Genomic DNA, 14,036 nt, shown 5'->3' with positions numbered 1-14,036 from the left:
AAATATGTAAATCTTACCGAAGTGTTTACATTTGCAAACGAGGGCCCAAAAAGACTAGGAACTACAAACTTGCCCATGGACACATGCTAGCTGCATCAAGGAACCGACACAAATTGTGTTGCCTTCAGTTCAGAAATATTTGGTTCTGCAAGGCCACTGGGAACATGCACAATTCTCCGTTCGTGTTTTTCTGTATGTTGTTCCGGTAAACATCTGCCTCCGCACCGTATTAGCTTTGCATCCATTTCAGATTGTATCAGTTTCTGTATTTTTTTCCGAGGATTCTTTATTTAGTTTCTGTTTTTGGGAAAGAATTTGAAAACAAATGTGATACATTTTCATCCTAGAAGTGTTTGGCCGATTCTGCCCTGCTGACTTCAGTTTAGAAATATTTGAAAATAATTACACATCGGTTGGGTATTTAAACCACATGGTATGTGCTCACGGACCCAAAACTTACTGCGCACAGTCGCAGGGCCATGTTAAAAAACTGTAACAAACTCATTTCAGTCAGTAAAACCACAAAAACATGTGTGACTGAGGGTACATAACAGATGTGCCCAAAATTTCGACCGTGTGTGATGCTGACCATGGGCAATGTCAGTATCACAAAATACTGCGGTGATGGTTTTTGCAAAAAAAAACATTCAAGTTTCTGTAAAATGGCCTTTATACAATGGTGGTAGGTACAACTGTCTAGTGAACGGAGCTTTCATATTTGGAAGGATGGAATACTTGCTTCAAAGTTCAGTTCACAGTATCGCACATAATTTGGGCTTGTTCAAAGTCGATCAACAATGACTAAGCACTGGTCAGTCGTCTCCCAATCTTAGCACACGGCGATTGGTTAATTAATTCGATCAGTTTTGTGACTTTTGTCACACGTTAACGTCTACAGGAGGCCACTTGTCATACATTTCAAAGGAAATTTTTAGGGAAGTTGCACATGACTTGGCCGGGTTCATTCGGGCCAAGGCAACTAGTCATTTGGCTAGTCACCTCCCAACCACATCAACATCAACACACACATACACAGTATATTTGACTGGATGTTGTTCTACCAAGTGTTTAACAATTAGAGCACCTCCAATAATCCTTATCAGACATGCCATCAGGTTGCACATCATCTTTTTTTTATACTAGCATTGACGAGAGAAATGTGCATGGAGACAAAGGAGTTGTTTCTTCAACCAAAGATTGTATTTTGCATACACATCTATTTTTTGGGACCTTAACTTGAACAAAAGATTTATTAATGCAACATTTCTTAAAATTTTGAGAAAAATCAGTAGTTTGAGTTTTAGCAAAGCCGTATTTGTCACAACAGATAAGATAGCGTGAATTAATGTCTGCCTTTGTTTAGAGTTAGGAGTACACGAATTAACACACAGCCTAGATTGATATATTGCGAGTAAGAAAACATACTGCCAAAGAAATTATTCACCAAAAAAGTAGTACATGATTTCCCTGCAAGCAGCCTGCACTTCTTGATCATCTGACCTGTTTGACTTTACAGCCAACAAGCTTGCCCAACTGTTGAATTCCCAACAGTAGAAAATTTTCCGACTTTTAATTCATTCCATGGGAAACTGAACGGACCAGGAGCACAGATGCTTCCAGCTTCACTTGCAGTTCCTTTTATCAAGATAGTCACCTGCACATGGATCCAAAAAACAGGGTAAGATAGGTAGCTATATGTTAATCGCCTCAGCGGTGAGGTGGTTACTAATACTCCAAAATCGACTAGAGTTTTGATTTGTGTGACAGAGTAAAAAAAATCAACATTACTCTATCATGTAGATTTAAAACCTAGTCAATTTAATTCTTTGCCGAAGTTAGAAAAAAAGACACTTTTAATATGCTAACAAGAAAATCTGACTACAGAAAAAAAACATGACCACATATTCATTGTATTGGGTTGGAAAGTTGTGTGGAAAAGGTAGTACCAAAAAGGAGTTATATGATCGGATCAAAATCATGCACTTGTCATCTAAAAATAAGTAGAAAATCATGCACACTTGTGACATGTGATCTAGAACTGCTTACAAAAACCATTTGGCGGCGCCGATGCAGGATGGGTTTCAATTGGACGGGCGAGCACGATGATGAGTAATTGAAGGAGCATTAGCAGCAACAGTGGTAACGCGATAGACCAGGGCCTTCTGCTTCTTGCCATCTTCTCAGAACTTCAGCAAGAATGGGGAACAAAAAATGGTGCTAATAGCTGCTAGCAAACCTGGTGGAGAATCTGAGGCATCGATCTGTGTGGCTTATATACTCCCAAATTCCGAGTAGATGCAGAAGACTGGGTCTTGGCCTTTCTGGCATGCTCGGAATTTTTAAGATTTCACAGATCAACTAAATGTCAATTCACATCTAACAGAATAAATTGCATAAAACCACCACCTTAAGGGTTAGGTTTGCGAAAAACACTAGGATACAGTTTCTCTGTAGAAACCACCACGTCTTGTGTAATCGTTTTGCAAAAACCACTGATTGACGGATCTGCCTCTGTTAAGCAAGATTATGACAGATGGGGCCCGCTGGTCAGACTGACGTGGCATCGCTTAACATCTGACATGTAACGGCGATGTGTGGTAACGTTATCATCATGTGCTGCTTTGTGGGGTCCACTTGTCATTGGAAAAGAAAAAAGAAAAAAAATCTGTTTCTTCTCCACCCAGCCACTGCCCGTCCCGTCCCCGGACTAAGATAAGGGTCGTTGTTGCCACGCCCAGGTCGACATAGAGGCCGCCGTTGCCGTGCCTAGGTCGGCGTAGAAGGCCGCCGCCAATCCCGACCCCAGCCGAGGCAAAGACCTGCCGTCGCCGTTGCCGCACCCAGGGCGAGGCACAGGACGCCGCCCATCCCCCCTGTGTTTGAGCTCCCAACCGCCCGCCGCCGTCCGGGGGCGGAGCGGCACCTCGAGCGCCGGCCGCCGCCGCACCTTCCGCCATGCTGGAGCTTCCCAACTGCCTGCCGCCATTGCTCGATCCCCAATCCCCCAATCAAGCCGACGCGGCCCTCGACTCCCTCACTGCCGGTAGCCCCCTACCCGGCGAGGCACCCCCACCCTCTTTCCCTCCGCCTCGATTTGCCGCCGCCGCTCTCATATCCTCACCGTCGACGAGACCGAACGCCGCTGCACACCATCGTTGACGACCCTGACCAAGGCCTCAGATCTGCAGCGCAAGGCGGAGCTGCTGCTCCTCTCCGCCATTGGCAACGGCGGAGCTGCTGCTTCTCTCCTCCATTGGCAACGGCGGAGCTGCTGCTCCTCTCCTCCATTGGCAGTGGCGGAGCTGCTGGCTCTCCTCCATGCATAGACGATGACGGTAGGTTTCGCTAACGGCACATGCGTTTTTGACTAGTCAAAGTGCCCACCTGGCATAATTTTGCCTAGTCAGCTCCTGACAAGCGGGGTCCATCTGTCATAAATGTGTTCAAAGCGTTCTAATCCACCGATCAGTGATTTTTGCGAAACCATTACAAAAGAAGTGGTGTTTTCTGCAGAGAAACTGTATCCTAGTGTTTTTCGCAAACCTAACCCTCAAAGTGGTGATTTTATGCAATTTACTTCACCTAACACGAAGCTGCTTGTTATTGATTCACTTGCTATAAAGCCAACTGCTTGGACAAAGATGGTGACTTCACAAAGTCAAATCAAAGTGCAATTCTCCGGAAGCAACTGTTGAATCAACGGCCACATACATCGGTTGGTGGAAGCAAATATTAAACAATTTGTTATCAAATTAAGCACCCCTGAGTCCACCCTGGAATTTTGATTCTGACTTTGACTACAAAATTAACCAACAAACTATAATTTTTGTATTAATACAGTAATAATCAAGATAATAACAAGTAAGCCCGACCTCTACAAGAACATCATTAGAAGTGAGTCTAGAAAATGTCCACTTGCTCCACTATAAGTTATTAAGTTTTGCATAAATTATATGAAATAAAGTTGAAAATTGTGTGGTGCCGGGAAATCAAGAGCCCATTTGTGAGTAATAAGCTCAAAGAAGGTTTGCTTGATGGCAATGAAGTAGGATCATTGTGTGGAATGTCCACATATCATTTCTAACAAAGTTAGAAAACAAGAGCTTGGAGAAGCTCAACCATTCTGTCATGACCGAAGAGAAATACAAGCTTCTCCATGTCATTGATGGTTGGTACCTTGTCATCAAGGAAATGAGATATGCAGGTGCACACACAAGGAAGTGGAATCGATTCCAAGCTATATGAATTACATCTCCATTATTCCGTGCACCTAGTAAAAAAATCTGCAGATGGTGAACTAGCTTCAAAGGCCTCTCTAAGTGAATTTTGACGGTATTTCCAAGACTCTAATCTTTGAGCGTCACTTGGGTTTCTCAATTCCTTGTGATTTTTCTAAACACCTGTCATTTTTGGGTTCACTGCAGAACTGATTTTTACTAGAAACATTCATTTCGACATTATGTGGTGTGTCACACTCTTTCTGCTCTCGGAAAATTGCAGTTGACTTGGACTTGTTTCAGCCATCGGCAACTGGTCATTTCGATCGATTATCCTTATCCTAACCTCAGTTGTACACAAAACACAATTATGTCTACTACACATTAGAGCGGGTATAATAAGGTGATGCAAGCATGCTATAAAAGATTAAATATCATATTTTTGCTGAGTTGGAGGAGAGAGAAGAGAAGCATGCCCTAGACTAAGAGCCAGCTGCAGCAGGGCCTTCAATTTTTTTGTAAGAGCGAGAAGTGGCCTGGATATTAATAAAGTACTATATATTTAATCTAATTATTATATGTGTTGATATGTTGGCTCTATTATTGCATCACACATCAACTCAATGATTGGGTTTTAAAAACTATACTGCATGACTTGGACTACATGATTGGTGCAAGTGTTACGGGCGATTGGTCATGCATCAGTCGCATCAACCTTACTTAACATAAACATATTTAAGTCTAAACGATGCATGTCATGTGGCACACATTTCAACGGCTGATTTTGAAAAGTTGCACATGACTTGAATCTTAATTAGTGGAGTCCCAAGTTCCAACTACATCCATACAACTAGATTCGTTTAGTTTGACGGGATCAACAACTACTTGGAAATGTTAGTTTGACGGGATCAACAATTACTGGAAATGTTCAACAACTACTTCATTGACCAGCCAAGAATATAATGGTTCTACAGGCGCACCTCTAAAATTTTCTTTCTAATCATGATACATAGGGAAGTCACAATGTCACATCAAATAGCCTTGAAAATTATACTAAACAATCACCTCATGATCTTTATCATTCTTATCTATTATCCATGGAGTCACCGTAATGCCAATAGTCATCTTCGGAAATTTTACTAGACATGCATCCTTATCTCAATGTTTCCCGAAATATCCAATCGAACATAAAGAAACGCGTAGATGAGCAAGATTCTATTCACCACAAACATAATATGAAGGGATACATCACATAATTCAACTCTGTTAACAAAGCCCATAATCACAATCATCATCACAAACTTTCATAATTGAGGGTGGGCTAATCTCATATCATCATAGAAGCGGCAAGTGATGACGAAGAGATTAATGAAGATCAACCCCCCCCCCCCCCCCCCTTCCGATAGGGTGTTGGAACAGGGCTAAAAGGAAGATTGCCTCTTGCCTCGAATCGGGAAGTGTTGACGTCGGACAAATTACGGTTAAATTATGACATGTATTTTTTTAGCATATATAGAGGCAGGGAGCTGCGAGGCGATTGGGAAGAGGTCCAGGGAGCCAACACACCCTCTGCACACACCACAGCCCTAGGTCATCTTTTTTTAGCAAAAAGCTAGGCTTTATTCATTCATTGGTATTGCTACCGGTATTACAGAAGTATCATGTGGTAGCCCCAACTAGATATGGCGGCCATGAACCAACTTTACAGCATGCCTAGCTAATTTATGAGGCTCAAAATTTGAGACTCTAGATGCAAACTTAAAACAGCAGGAATCAGAAGAAGTTTGCCATGAAATTATCTATTTTACTACTCCACAGTAGTTTCCACCCGTTTTATCTTTGATATGCTTCACCACCTCTTGACAATCCAACGCAATCACCAAGTCCTGGAGCCCCAGATCTTCCGCCAGAGATAATCCTTCCCTGCATGCAATAGCTTCAAGAGTAGGCGGATCTATCAACCCTCTAATGACAAACACCGAGGACCCCAGGTATCCTCCGTTGTTGTCCCTGCACACCGCAGCGACTGCACCAACTGCCTTAGGTCATCTGGTGAGGCCGCGTGAACTCTTGGTAGGTCTCCTCCAAGTGGGCTTTTGGCCCGGTGGCTCTTCTAGCCAGAATAATATATTTCTATAAATTCTAAAAACAGACAAAAAACAAGAACTGATGCTAGGAACTGGATTAATAGGTTAGTAAAGAAAAATGATGCCAAATCTATGCAATAAATATATCAAAATAACATAACATTTCAAAAATTATAGGGATGTTCAAGATGTATTAGCCTGCTACTTGCGTACATCTTATTATAGCTGAAATCGGCAGTGGTCTGTGATGCCCTGTGGTCTGTGGACGCCTGGAGCTATCGCAGAGGATGAATAAATCGGCAGCTGCTGGCGAACACTCGCATGTTTGGAGGAACAGTTGTTGCGTGCAGGAGAGAGGCCTCGGCGGATGGCAATGGCTGTGAATTTTTTTTGCGAGACTAAAATAGATAACCGATGAAATGCATAGAATTCTGCATAAAAAATAAAATAAAATCCAATGATGCATGCATTGAGATCACAGGTACTCATTCACTTGCATACCTCCTTTTTCAATTTGTATAATCCAAAGATGCATGGATGGAAATCACGGCTAGTCCACTACTGGGGCAGCATTTGATTCAGCAGAGAGAGGTAAAGAGAGATTAGAAAAAGGAGAGAGAACAAAAAGTTTTTTTGTTGGATTGGATCACCACGATCCAGGAATATAGGGGTCCGATCTATTCGAAAGGCTAGCGACAGTGCTCCCGGGTGGAAAAAATACGCAATTCTACTACCCGTTAAGAAATCTATTAGATCTGATGTTATCCTATATATGGTAACTACCACAGGCAGGTTCATTCAAGCAAACGCTGCCAGAGAGAGCGTTCCCTCAAAAACGTAATAGGAAAGTTTCCAGTGAGTTGTATTGAACTCTTTTGAGGGGGTAGCACGTGGAACCCTTTGCGGCCATATGATTCTTCACCACCCAGTTCCGACTAATGTACTCCAAGATTCACAGGAATCTTTCTTTGATTACTTTTTATCTTTATGATCGTCTAAATCACTAAATTAAGCACAACAGGTTCCATGCGGACAAAAATGTGGATTGTTTTCGGGAGATTTGAAGCATATATATCTGGCTCGAGGCCCCAATTTCTGTTAGGAAATCGCTATCACATGGATCGGAATATCGGACCCCATACACACCATGTGCACCGTCTATGGGCTATAGATTAGACCACATAGTAATGATAAAATACCCATTCGTAATAAACGTTGTCAAATAAATTAGTATGTGTTCCAATCGCAACAACCACTCATTTGATTTTGTTTACTTAGTACGGGAGTAGCTAATTAAGCAGGTGGGAATGATTGGACAAAGCTCCATTGGAATTTGGTGGAATAGGCGTGAGAGCAACTGGACCAATTGATTTACTTTTTTGTACCATGTGTTGCCTATTAAACGGTATAAATAGGGATTTAGCTCTCCTACATATCCTACATAAAGCCTGTAGTGATTAGTTGGATACACTATTTCACACGTCACTCCTTCTGTCAGACATTTCAAGTTGGCTGCCATGCTAAACCTTCACTATGCTGTTGCAGACAAATGCGTAGGCTTTCCTGCCAGGAAGGGAGATTACGCTAACAGTAGAAGCGCCCCTGCACTGCAGTTGAGGAAACGATGTCTTGGTAGTGATGCTTTCGCATGCTGCATGAAGAAGCACTTGAGCAGTAGTTATGGTGGGTCGAGGCCTTCCTACGTTGTGACAATGGATCACAAGAAACCTAGAGCCGGTTCAGCGCTATCAAATGAACCATATGGTATCGGGATCACAGAGTTCCTTGGCGGCAAGAACTTCCTCATCACTGGTGGGACTGGACTTCTAGCAAAAGGTATAGTTTTTCTATTTACACCCTTCATATGCTTAGCACACGATGAAGCTTTTGTGGTTGATTTCCATTTCCCTACTGCGCCAGTTATTATTGAGAAAATCTTGAGGACAACTCCTGATGTTGGCAAGATATATGTGTTGATAAAGGCGACGGACAGCGAGGCCGCGCTGAAAAGGTTGCAGAATGAGGTGTGTGGTGATACTTACTTAATTTATTATTTACTTCCTGATTCCTGCAAGGCACACAGATCAAGAGTCAATAGTCATAGACTCCAGACTAGTTTTCAATGTTGATCCAAATGCTATATATGCATGCAGATAGTCGGCACAGAACTTTTCGAATGCTTACAGCAACTCCATGGGAAAGACTACCACCATTTCTTAGCAAGAAAACTGGTTGCCGTAGTAGGCAACGTCAGAGAAGACAACATGGGCATTGCGCCGAAGCTAGCGGATGAGATTGCAAAAGAAGTGGACATCATCATCAACAGTGCAGCGAATACAACATTAGATGAGAGGTTGGTCTGACATGTTTTGTAATGGTAGTGTTGCTCCAAACATTCATGCTTGACAATCACTAGCACTTATAAATTTCAGGTACGATATTGCTATGGACGTCAACACCATGGGACCATTCCGGCTAATGCGTTTTGCGCATAGATTTCAAAATCTGAAGCTATTTTTGCATGTATCAACAGGTTAGAATGCCAATTCAAATATTTTGAGGTGAAAAGATTAATTTTACATATAGGCAGAAAGCGGCCAGAGGGCATAAGCCCACACCTTAATCCTTTGGTGGAAAGTGAAAAATGCTATCGATAGTTTTGATACAAAACTCAAAAGCTTATGTTCTTCCAAAAGAAGAAATTCATTGGTTGATGGACTTATTAGACCGTACCTCTGTTTTGAATGTGCTATATGCATGGGCCCATCAATCAGCTTATGTGAATGGGAGGAGGCAAGGCGTGGTGCTAGAGAAGCCATTTAGCATGGGAGACACCATCATGAAGGAGTTGGGTCACTCAGCAGATTCTTCAGGACTTAAGAACACCGGGCTTGATATAGAGGCAGAGATGAAGCTGGCTTTTTGCTCCAGACCTAACTCTAACAACTCAACATCTTTCTCTCAAGAAATGAAAGATTTAGGGACTGAGAGGTGACACATCTTTCATAGAAATGACGTACTCCAGTTCATTAACAATATATAGTTGCAACATCATATATAGGCATAATGAAGCAACTGGTTTGCACTATCACGGCAGGGCAAGACTCCATGGATGGCAAAACACCTACGTGTTCACGAAGGCCATGGGGGAAATGGTCCTCGACAGCATCCGAGGAGAGATACCAGTGGTGACGATAAGGCCAAGCATCATGGAAGGCACTTGGAGCGATCCGTTCCCAGGCTGGATAGAAGGAATCAGGTACAGATAGATTGTAGTGTCCTTTTTGTCTGTTATATGTGTCTACTAAAAATCACCCACTTAATAGTTAGTTTTATGGTCGACCTCCACTTCTTTTGGCCCAGGATGATTGATCCCATTATGCTGTACTACGCCAAAGGCCGGCTGAGTGGGTTCCTTGCCGACGGGGAAGGTGTCGTCGATGTGGTAATTGCATATGTTGGCATAATAATACGGCCGGTTCCTTCTCAGCTAGTAATGGCAATGATTGTAATGGATATCTCTGTTGTCTTTCCGTAACGTAATATAAGGTTCCGACAGACATGGTGGTGAACGCGACCCTCGCAGCGGTGGCAAAGCACGCTCAGGCCCTAGGGGCGGCACGGGAGATGCACATCTATCATGTGGGATCATCGACGGTGAACCCACTGATGTGGCGCGACATTTTCAGCTTCTTTTTCCAGCAATTCACGAGGTACCCCTTCAGCAACGCTGCAGGGCAGCCAATCAAGGTGGCACCGATGAGGCTCTTCGGCACCATGCAGCAGTTCAACAAGAACGTGGAGAGGGACGTGCTGCTCTGGGGCGCCAGCGAGAGCGAGACGCTCTCGCCTCGGGCGCGCATGCTTTTCACCAAGTACGCTGAGAAGATCATCCACCTCGCCCGTATGTACCAATCCTACAGCTTCTGTGCCTGCAGGTGGATCGGCATTCTACCTCTGCTTGGTCATGCATGTATATATGCATGTGCTCGAGAAATTAATGGAGGCTTGTGCATGCAGGTTTGACAATGCCAACACGGAGGCGCTCTTCGCAGAGATGTCAGTGGAGGAGAAGGCGCAGTTCCACTTCGACGTGCGGAGCATCGAGTGGAAGGAGTACTTCACCAACGTGCACATCCCGGGGTTCCTGAAACACGTCATGAAGGGGAGGGGCGGCGGTCCCTCCATTGCTGAAAAATAACTAAAACATGCATGTAGCGATCCATGCTTTTGCCTTTGCCTTCGCCAGACAATCGATGCAACAATTCCCTCCCATCCTTTCCTTGCAAACGCGCCTCCTCGAAGCATTGCTCATGTATGCAACACAATACTTATCATCCATAAAATAAGACACAACTTTCATATACATACATTACTCACTACTAAAATCGCCGCAGATGCTGAGTTCCCATTGTTTGCTGAGTTTCTTTTGACGTGAGCTCGAAGTTTGCCGAATAAGGAATTAAAAGAACTTGATAAATAAATAAATAAACTCGGCAAAACATAACCAGTTGCCCAGTGCCAAGGAAAGAGGACTCACCAAAATAGAGAAACTCGGCCAAGTATAATCTTTGCCGAGTTCCTCCAAGTAGATACTCGACAGTCAGGCCCCACCAGTAGGCAACCACCGGCTACTTCACAGCGGCCTGCTTTTGCCGAGCTTCTACTAACGGAAAAAGGAAATATATTTTTTCATTTTCTTTTTTTAATAGGGAATTCCAGGGGTTATGGCTTTGCCGAGGGCCTGTAGAAAAGAAACTCAGCAAAGCACCGACCCAGTGTCCCCATAGCCCCGTAAGAGGGGAGGAGAGGATATATCATTCTAATTTTGTATAGTAAAGTTTACCAATATTAACTAAAAAACAATAAAGAGAAAGAAAATGAAATGAAATTTATAAAGAAAAACAAGTTAGTAGTAAAAATGCCATCTTTTGTCAGAATCTGGATATGTGTGGAAATATTTGCAAATGCTAGTTGTAGTTAGTAATTTTTAGATAGTTAGCTAGCTAGATATATTAGTAGAAAACCTAGGAAAAAACTTTGTGTTAGGCAAACATACATGCTTCTAACTGAAATGCTTATAATTATAATAATCTAACTAATGAAGATAGCTAGATATATTAATTAGTTGCACCTTGCAATTTGATCTTGTGTACTTCATCTATCATACATTTTTTTACTTTCTTTTCAAACAAAATGTAGATGGACGGCTGGACCGAGTTTGCACACTGTTATGTTGGTTGAGACCTAGTTCTTATATATATTGAAGCATGCAATGGTCAGTAGGACGAGGAGTATCTGTTTATCTATTTTGTAATTTAGTGTCACTGAGGCCACTTGACATATCTACTGAACTTATATCAAACATTTTATTTTATTTTGGAATAAGCTACCTTTTGGTAAAAGAATTTGAAACTAACAAGTGGACTCCCAATGAAATATAAGAGTGTTTAGATCATTAAGTAGTCATCTAAATGCTCTTATATTTCTTTATGAAGGAAATACGTACGTGGTATGTAGATTTTCTTTTGCACCCTGAATTTAATGTATCAAATCTGAGATATTGGGATGCACAGAACAAAAATGAGGGTTGCGCGGTCACTGTCTGTGGACGCGCCCGGGCATGTCCACGGACGTTTGAGGGTCGGGATTTGCTTGTGGTTGTAAATGCTCTAACGAAGGTTGTGCGCCTGTGTCGACGCACATAAACTTAAGCTCGGTCGGAAATATATGAGGTTCAAGAGTTTGAGGGCACCGGATAGAAAACGCAAAGAGCAACCCGTCTCTGATTCCAATCCAAAGAGCAGCTCGGCCGTATAATTAAGCAGAGGAGGTGCCTCACGATCGATCACGGACTAGTAATAGTCCGTGATCAACTCCTACGACCGTATAATTAAGCAGTTCAAGGAGGACTGGCGGAGTTTGCTGGAGCGCAGAGATGCTTCTCAATTGTCAACTCCTACAACCCGAGTGAGATCTCCGAGTATATATCTCAGTAACCAACGGATCGCAAAGGAAGTCTTTCTTCGATCTTTCTCGACTCAGACTCGTTGAAGGGGGGCTCGTTGCATGCATGTTTTTGTCGTTTACCTTACTAGTACAAAGTGCGTTGCAACGGGCAAAAAAATTGTATCAGTGTCATTTCTTATATCCAATTCCAATAAACATTTGAAATAAGGTTACACTCTTATTGTTGTTCGGAGCATGAGGTGTGGAAACCAGCCTAACTACCTTCGTCTGTTGGAAGAGTAGTGGTGCATGAAATAGACTGTCAATTGGTTTTATGTTTTGCATTTCTGGAAAACACGAATATTTCTTTACTTTTTACGAATCTGAACATTTTTTAACTTTTTAATTAGAATTGGAACATGTTTTGAAGCCGAACATTTTATGAACACATACATAATTTTTATTTTTAAATTATTTTTGAAAAATTAAAATATGAATATTTTTGTGAAACCAAGAACTATTATGAACGCTCATTATCTTAAAAAAACAGGCACTCAGTGCCAGTAAATAAAAAATGATTGTTGGTATCCGGACCATGGAGAATAGGGTTAAGAAATTCTACAGAGGAGTGGTGTATTTATTTTTAGTGGGACATACAGATGTTGGCATGTTCTATACTATTCGAGAGTTTAATAACTAATTTATTTCTTTTTGGAATTTTCAAAACATTTGAATGCAAACAGACTTTTACTATGTTGAATTTTTACATTTGTGAGTCTATGTTTGTACTGTATTTTTCAAAATAAGGTCTCCTTAAACCTTTGTATGCAACAATTTAATGTGTTGTGTGTTGCACCAGAAGGAAAAAAAATCACCACATGCTGTTAGCGATTAATTCATGTTGCCACTTTCCTTGTTCGCCACCATCGTCAAAGATGATACAATTTTTGGTGTCCGCGGTTCAAAAAAGTTGACGAATCCACATTCATGTCCTTCGACGTTGCCTCAATCAGCATCACACTATCACCAGATGGGAGAGTAGTGGTGCATTGAAGTGGGATTGTTTATATACACAGTTATGTGTTAATATTCATATGCGAAAAGGTTTTTTCTATGCTGATTTTCTTTTTAGAAAATGTTGGTTGTCTGGTTTGCAAGAATATATTATGTTTCTTTTCTTTTTGCACTTCTTGGACTTGGCTAAACACAATTTTCTCGTGTAGATTGCAGGCTCTCTCTCTCTCTCTCCCTCTCTCTCTCTCTCTAAAAACGCACACGCTTTGGAGAGACCAGAACTGCACGCACGCATCTCTTTCTGTTCGACATCACAATAAAAAGAAGAGAAGTTTCCTATCAGAAAATCTTAATGTGCCTGTAATCAACGACTTGGAAAGGCGACTGAGACTCCGTTAAATCTCAATCGACTTAGATTTAGCGAATCCATTTAAAATTAGTACCTAAACTCATTGAAAAGGGTAGCCAGTTCAAAGTAGCTAGCACAATGGCTCGTGTTGCAGGGCGAAAGGCGATGATTGCCTTTAAATACATATTTTCAAATTAGTGCATCTAATTCAATTTTTTATAAATATCAACATAGTCAAACATAGGTCTGTAAGGTGCCTCACACTCGACAATTTTTTTAAAAGAAAACTTAGTCTGCACTTTTGTACGATTACAATAGTTCTTCTGGACAAACTAATTGTGTCAATATTCACAAATACTATTCATATGCATAGCCAGCACAACTTCATACATAGATCCATTCATCGCCCACAATTGGTCC

At 41.9% G+C, this 14,036-nt stretch overlaps 1 protein-coding gene and 1 long non-coding RNA gene across 3 annotated transcripts; one reads left to right on the top strand and one right to left on the bottom strand.

Annotated features, from left to right (window-relative positions):
• Window positions 1-1,372: 1,372 nt before the first annotated feature.
• Window positions 1,373-2,425, bottom strand: LOC147988357 (uncharacterized). Its single transcript, XR_015613971.1, has 2 exons — window positions 2,047-2,425; window positions 1,373-1,654 (listed from the first exon to the last, which is right to left on the bottom strand). It is a non-coding gene; the product is annotated as an uncharacterized LOC147988357 (long non-coding RNA).
• A 5,332-nt stretch (window positions 2,426-7,757) lies between these two features.
• Window positions 7,758-10,688, top strand: LOC147988356 (fatty acyl-CoA reductase 2, chloroplastic-like). 2 transcript variants are annotated; one of them, XM_087539077.1, is made up of 9 exons: window positions 7,758-8,140; window positions 8,225-8,328; window positions 8,458-8,657; window positions 8,737-8,837; window positions 9,079-9,295; window positions 9,402-9,563; window positions 9,668-9,749; window positions 9,854-10,208; window positions 10,325-10,688. In XM_087539077.1, exons 1-9 carry the CDS (start codon window positions 7,822-7,824, stop codon window positions 10,453-10,455), a joined length of 1,671 nt encoding a protein of 556 aa, XP_087395203.1. In that variant the 5' UTR covers window positions 7,758-7,821; the 3' UTR covers window positions 10,456-10,688. The 2 variants fall into 2 exon arrangements, with proteins under 2 accessions (XP_087395203.1, XP_087395163.1); XM_087539037.1 differs by having other exon boundaries at window positions 9,854-10,242; window positions 10,325-10,686.
• The last annotated feature ends 3,348 nt before the right edge of the window (window positions 10,689-14,036 follow it).

This window comes from Triticum urartu, chromosome 1A (assembly GCF_056163025.1).
Source record: "Triticum urartu cultivar PI428250 chromosome 1A, HENAU_Tu73, whole genome shotgun sequence".
In the NCBI taxonomy this organism is placed as follows: domain Eukaryota; kingdom Viridiplantae; phylum Streptophyta; class Magnoliopsida; order Poales; family Poaceae; genus Triticum; species Triticum urartu.
The sequence above is the reverse complement of the archived record's forward strand: the minus strand, read 5'-3'. Positions and strand labels throughout refer to the sequence as shown.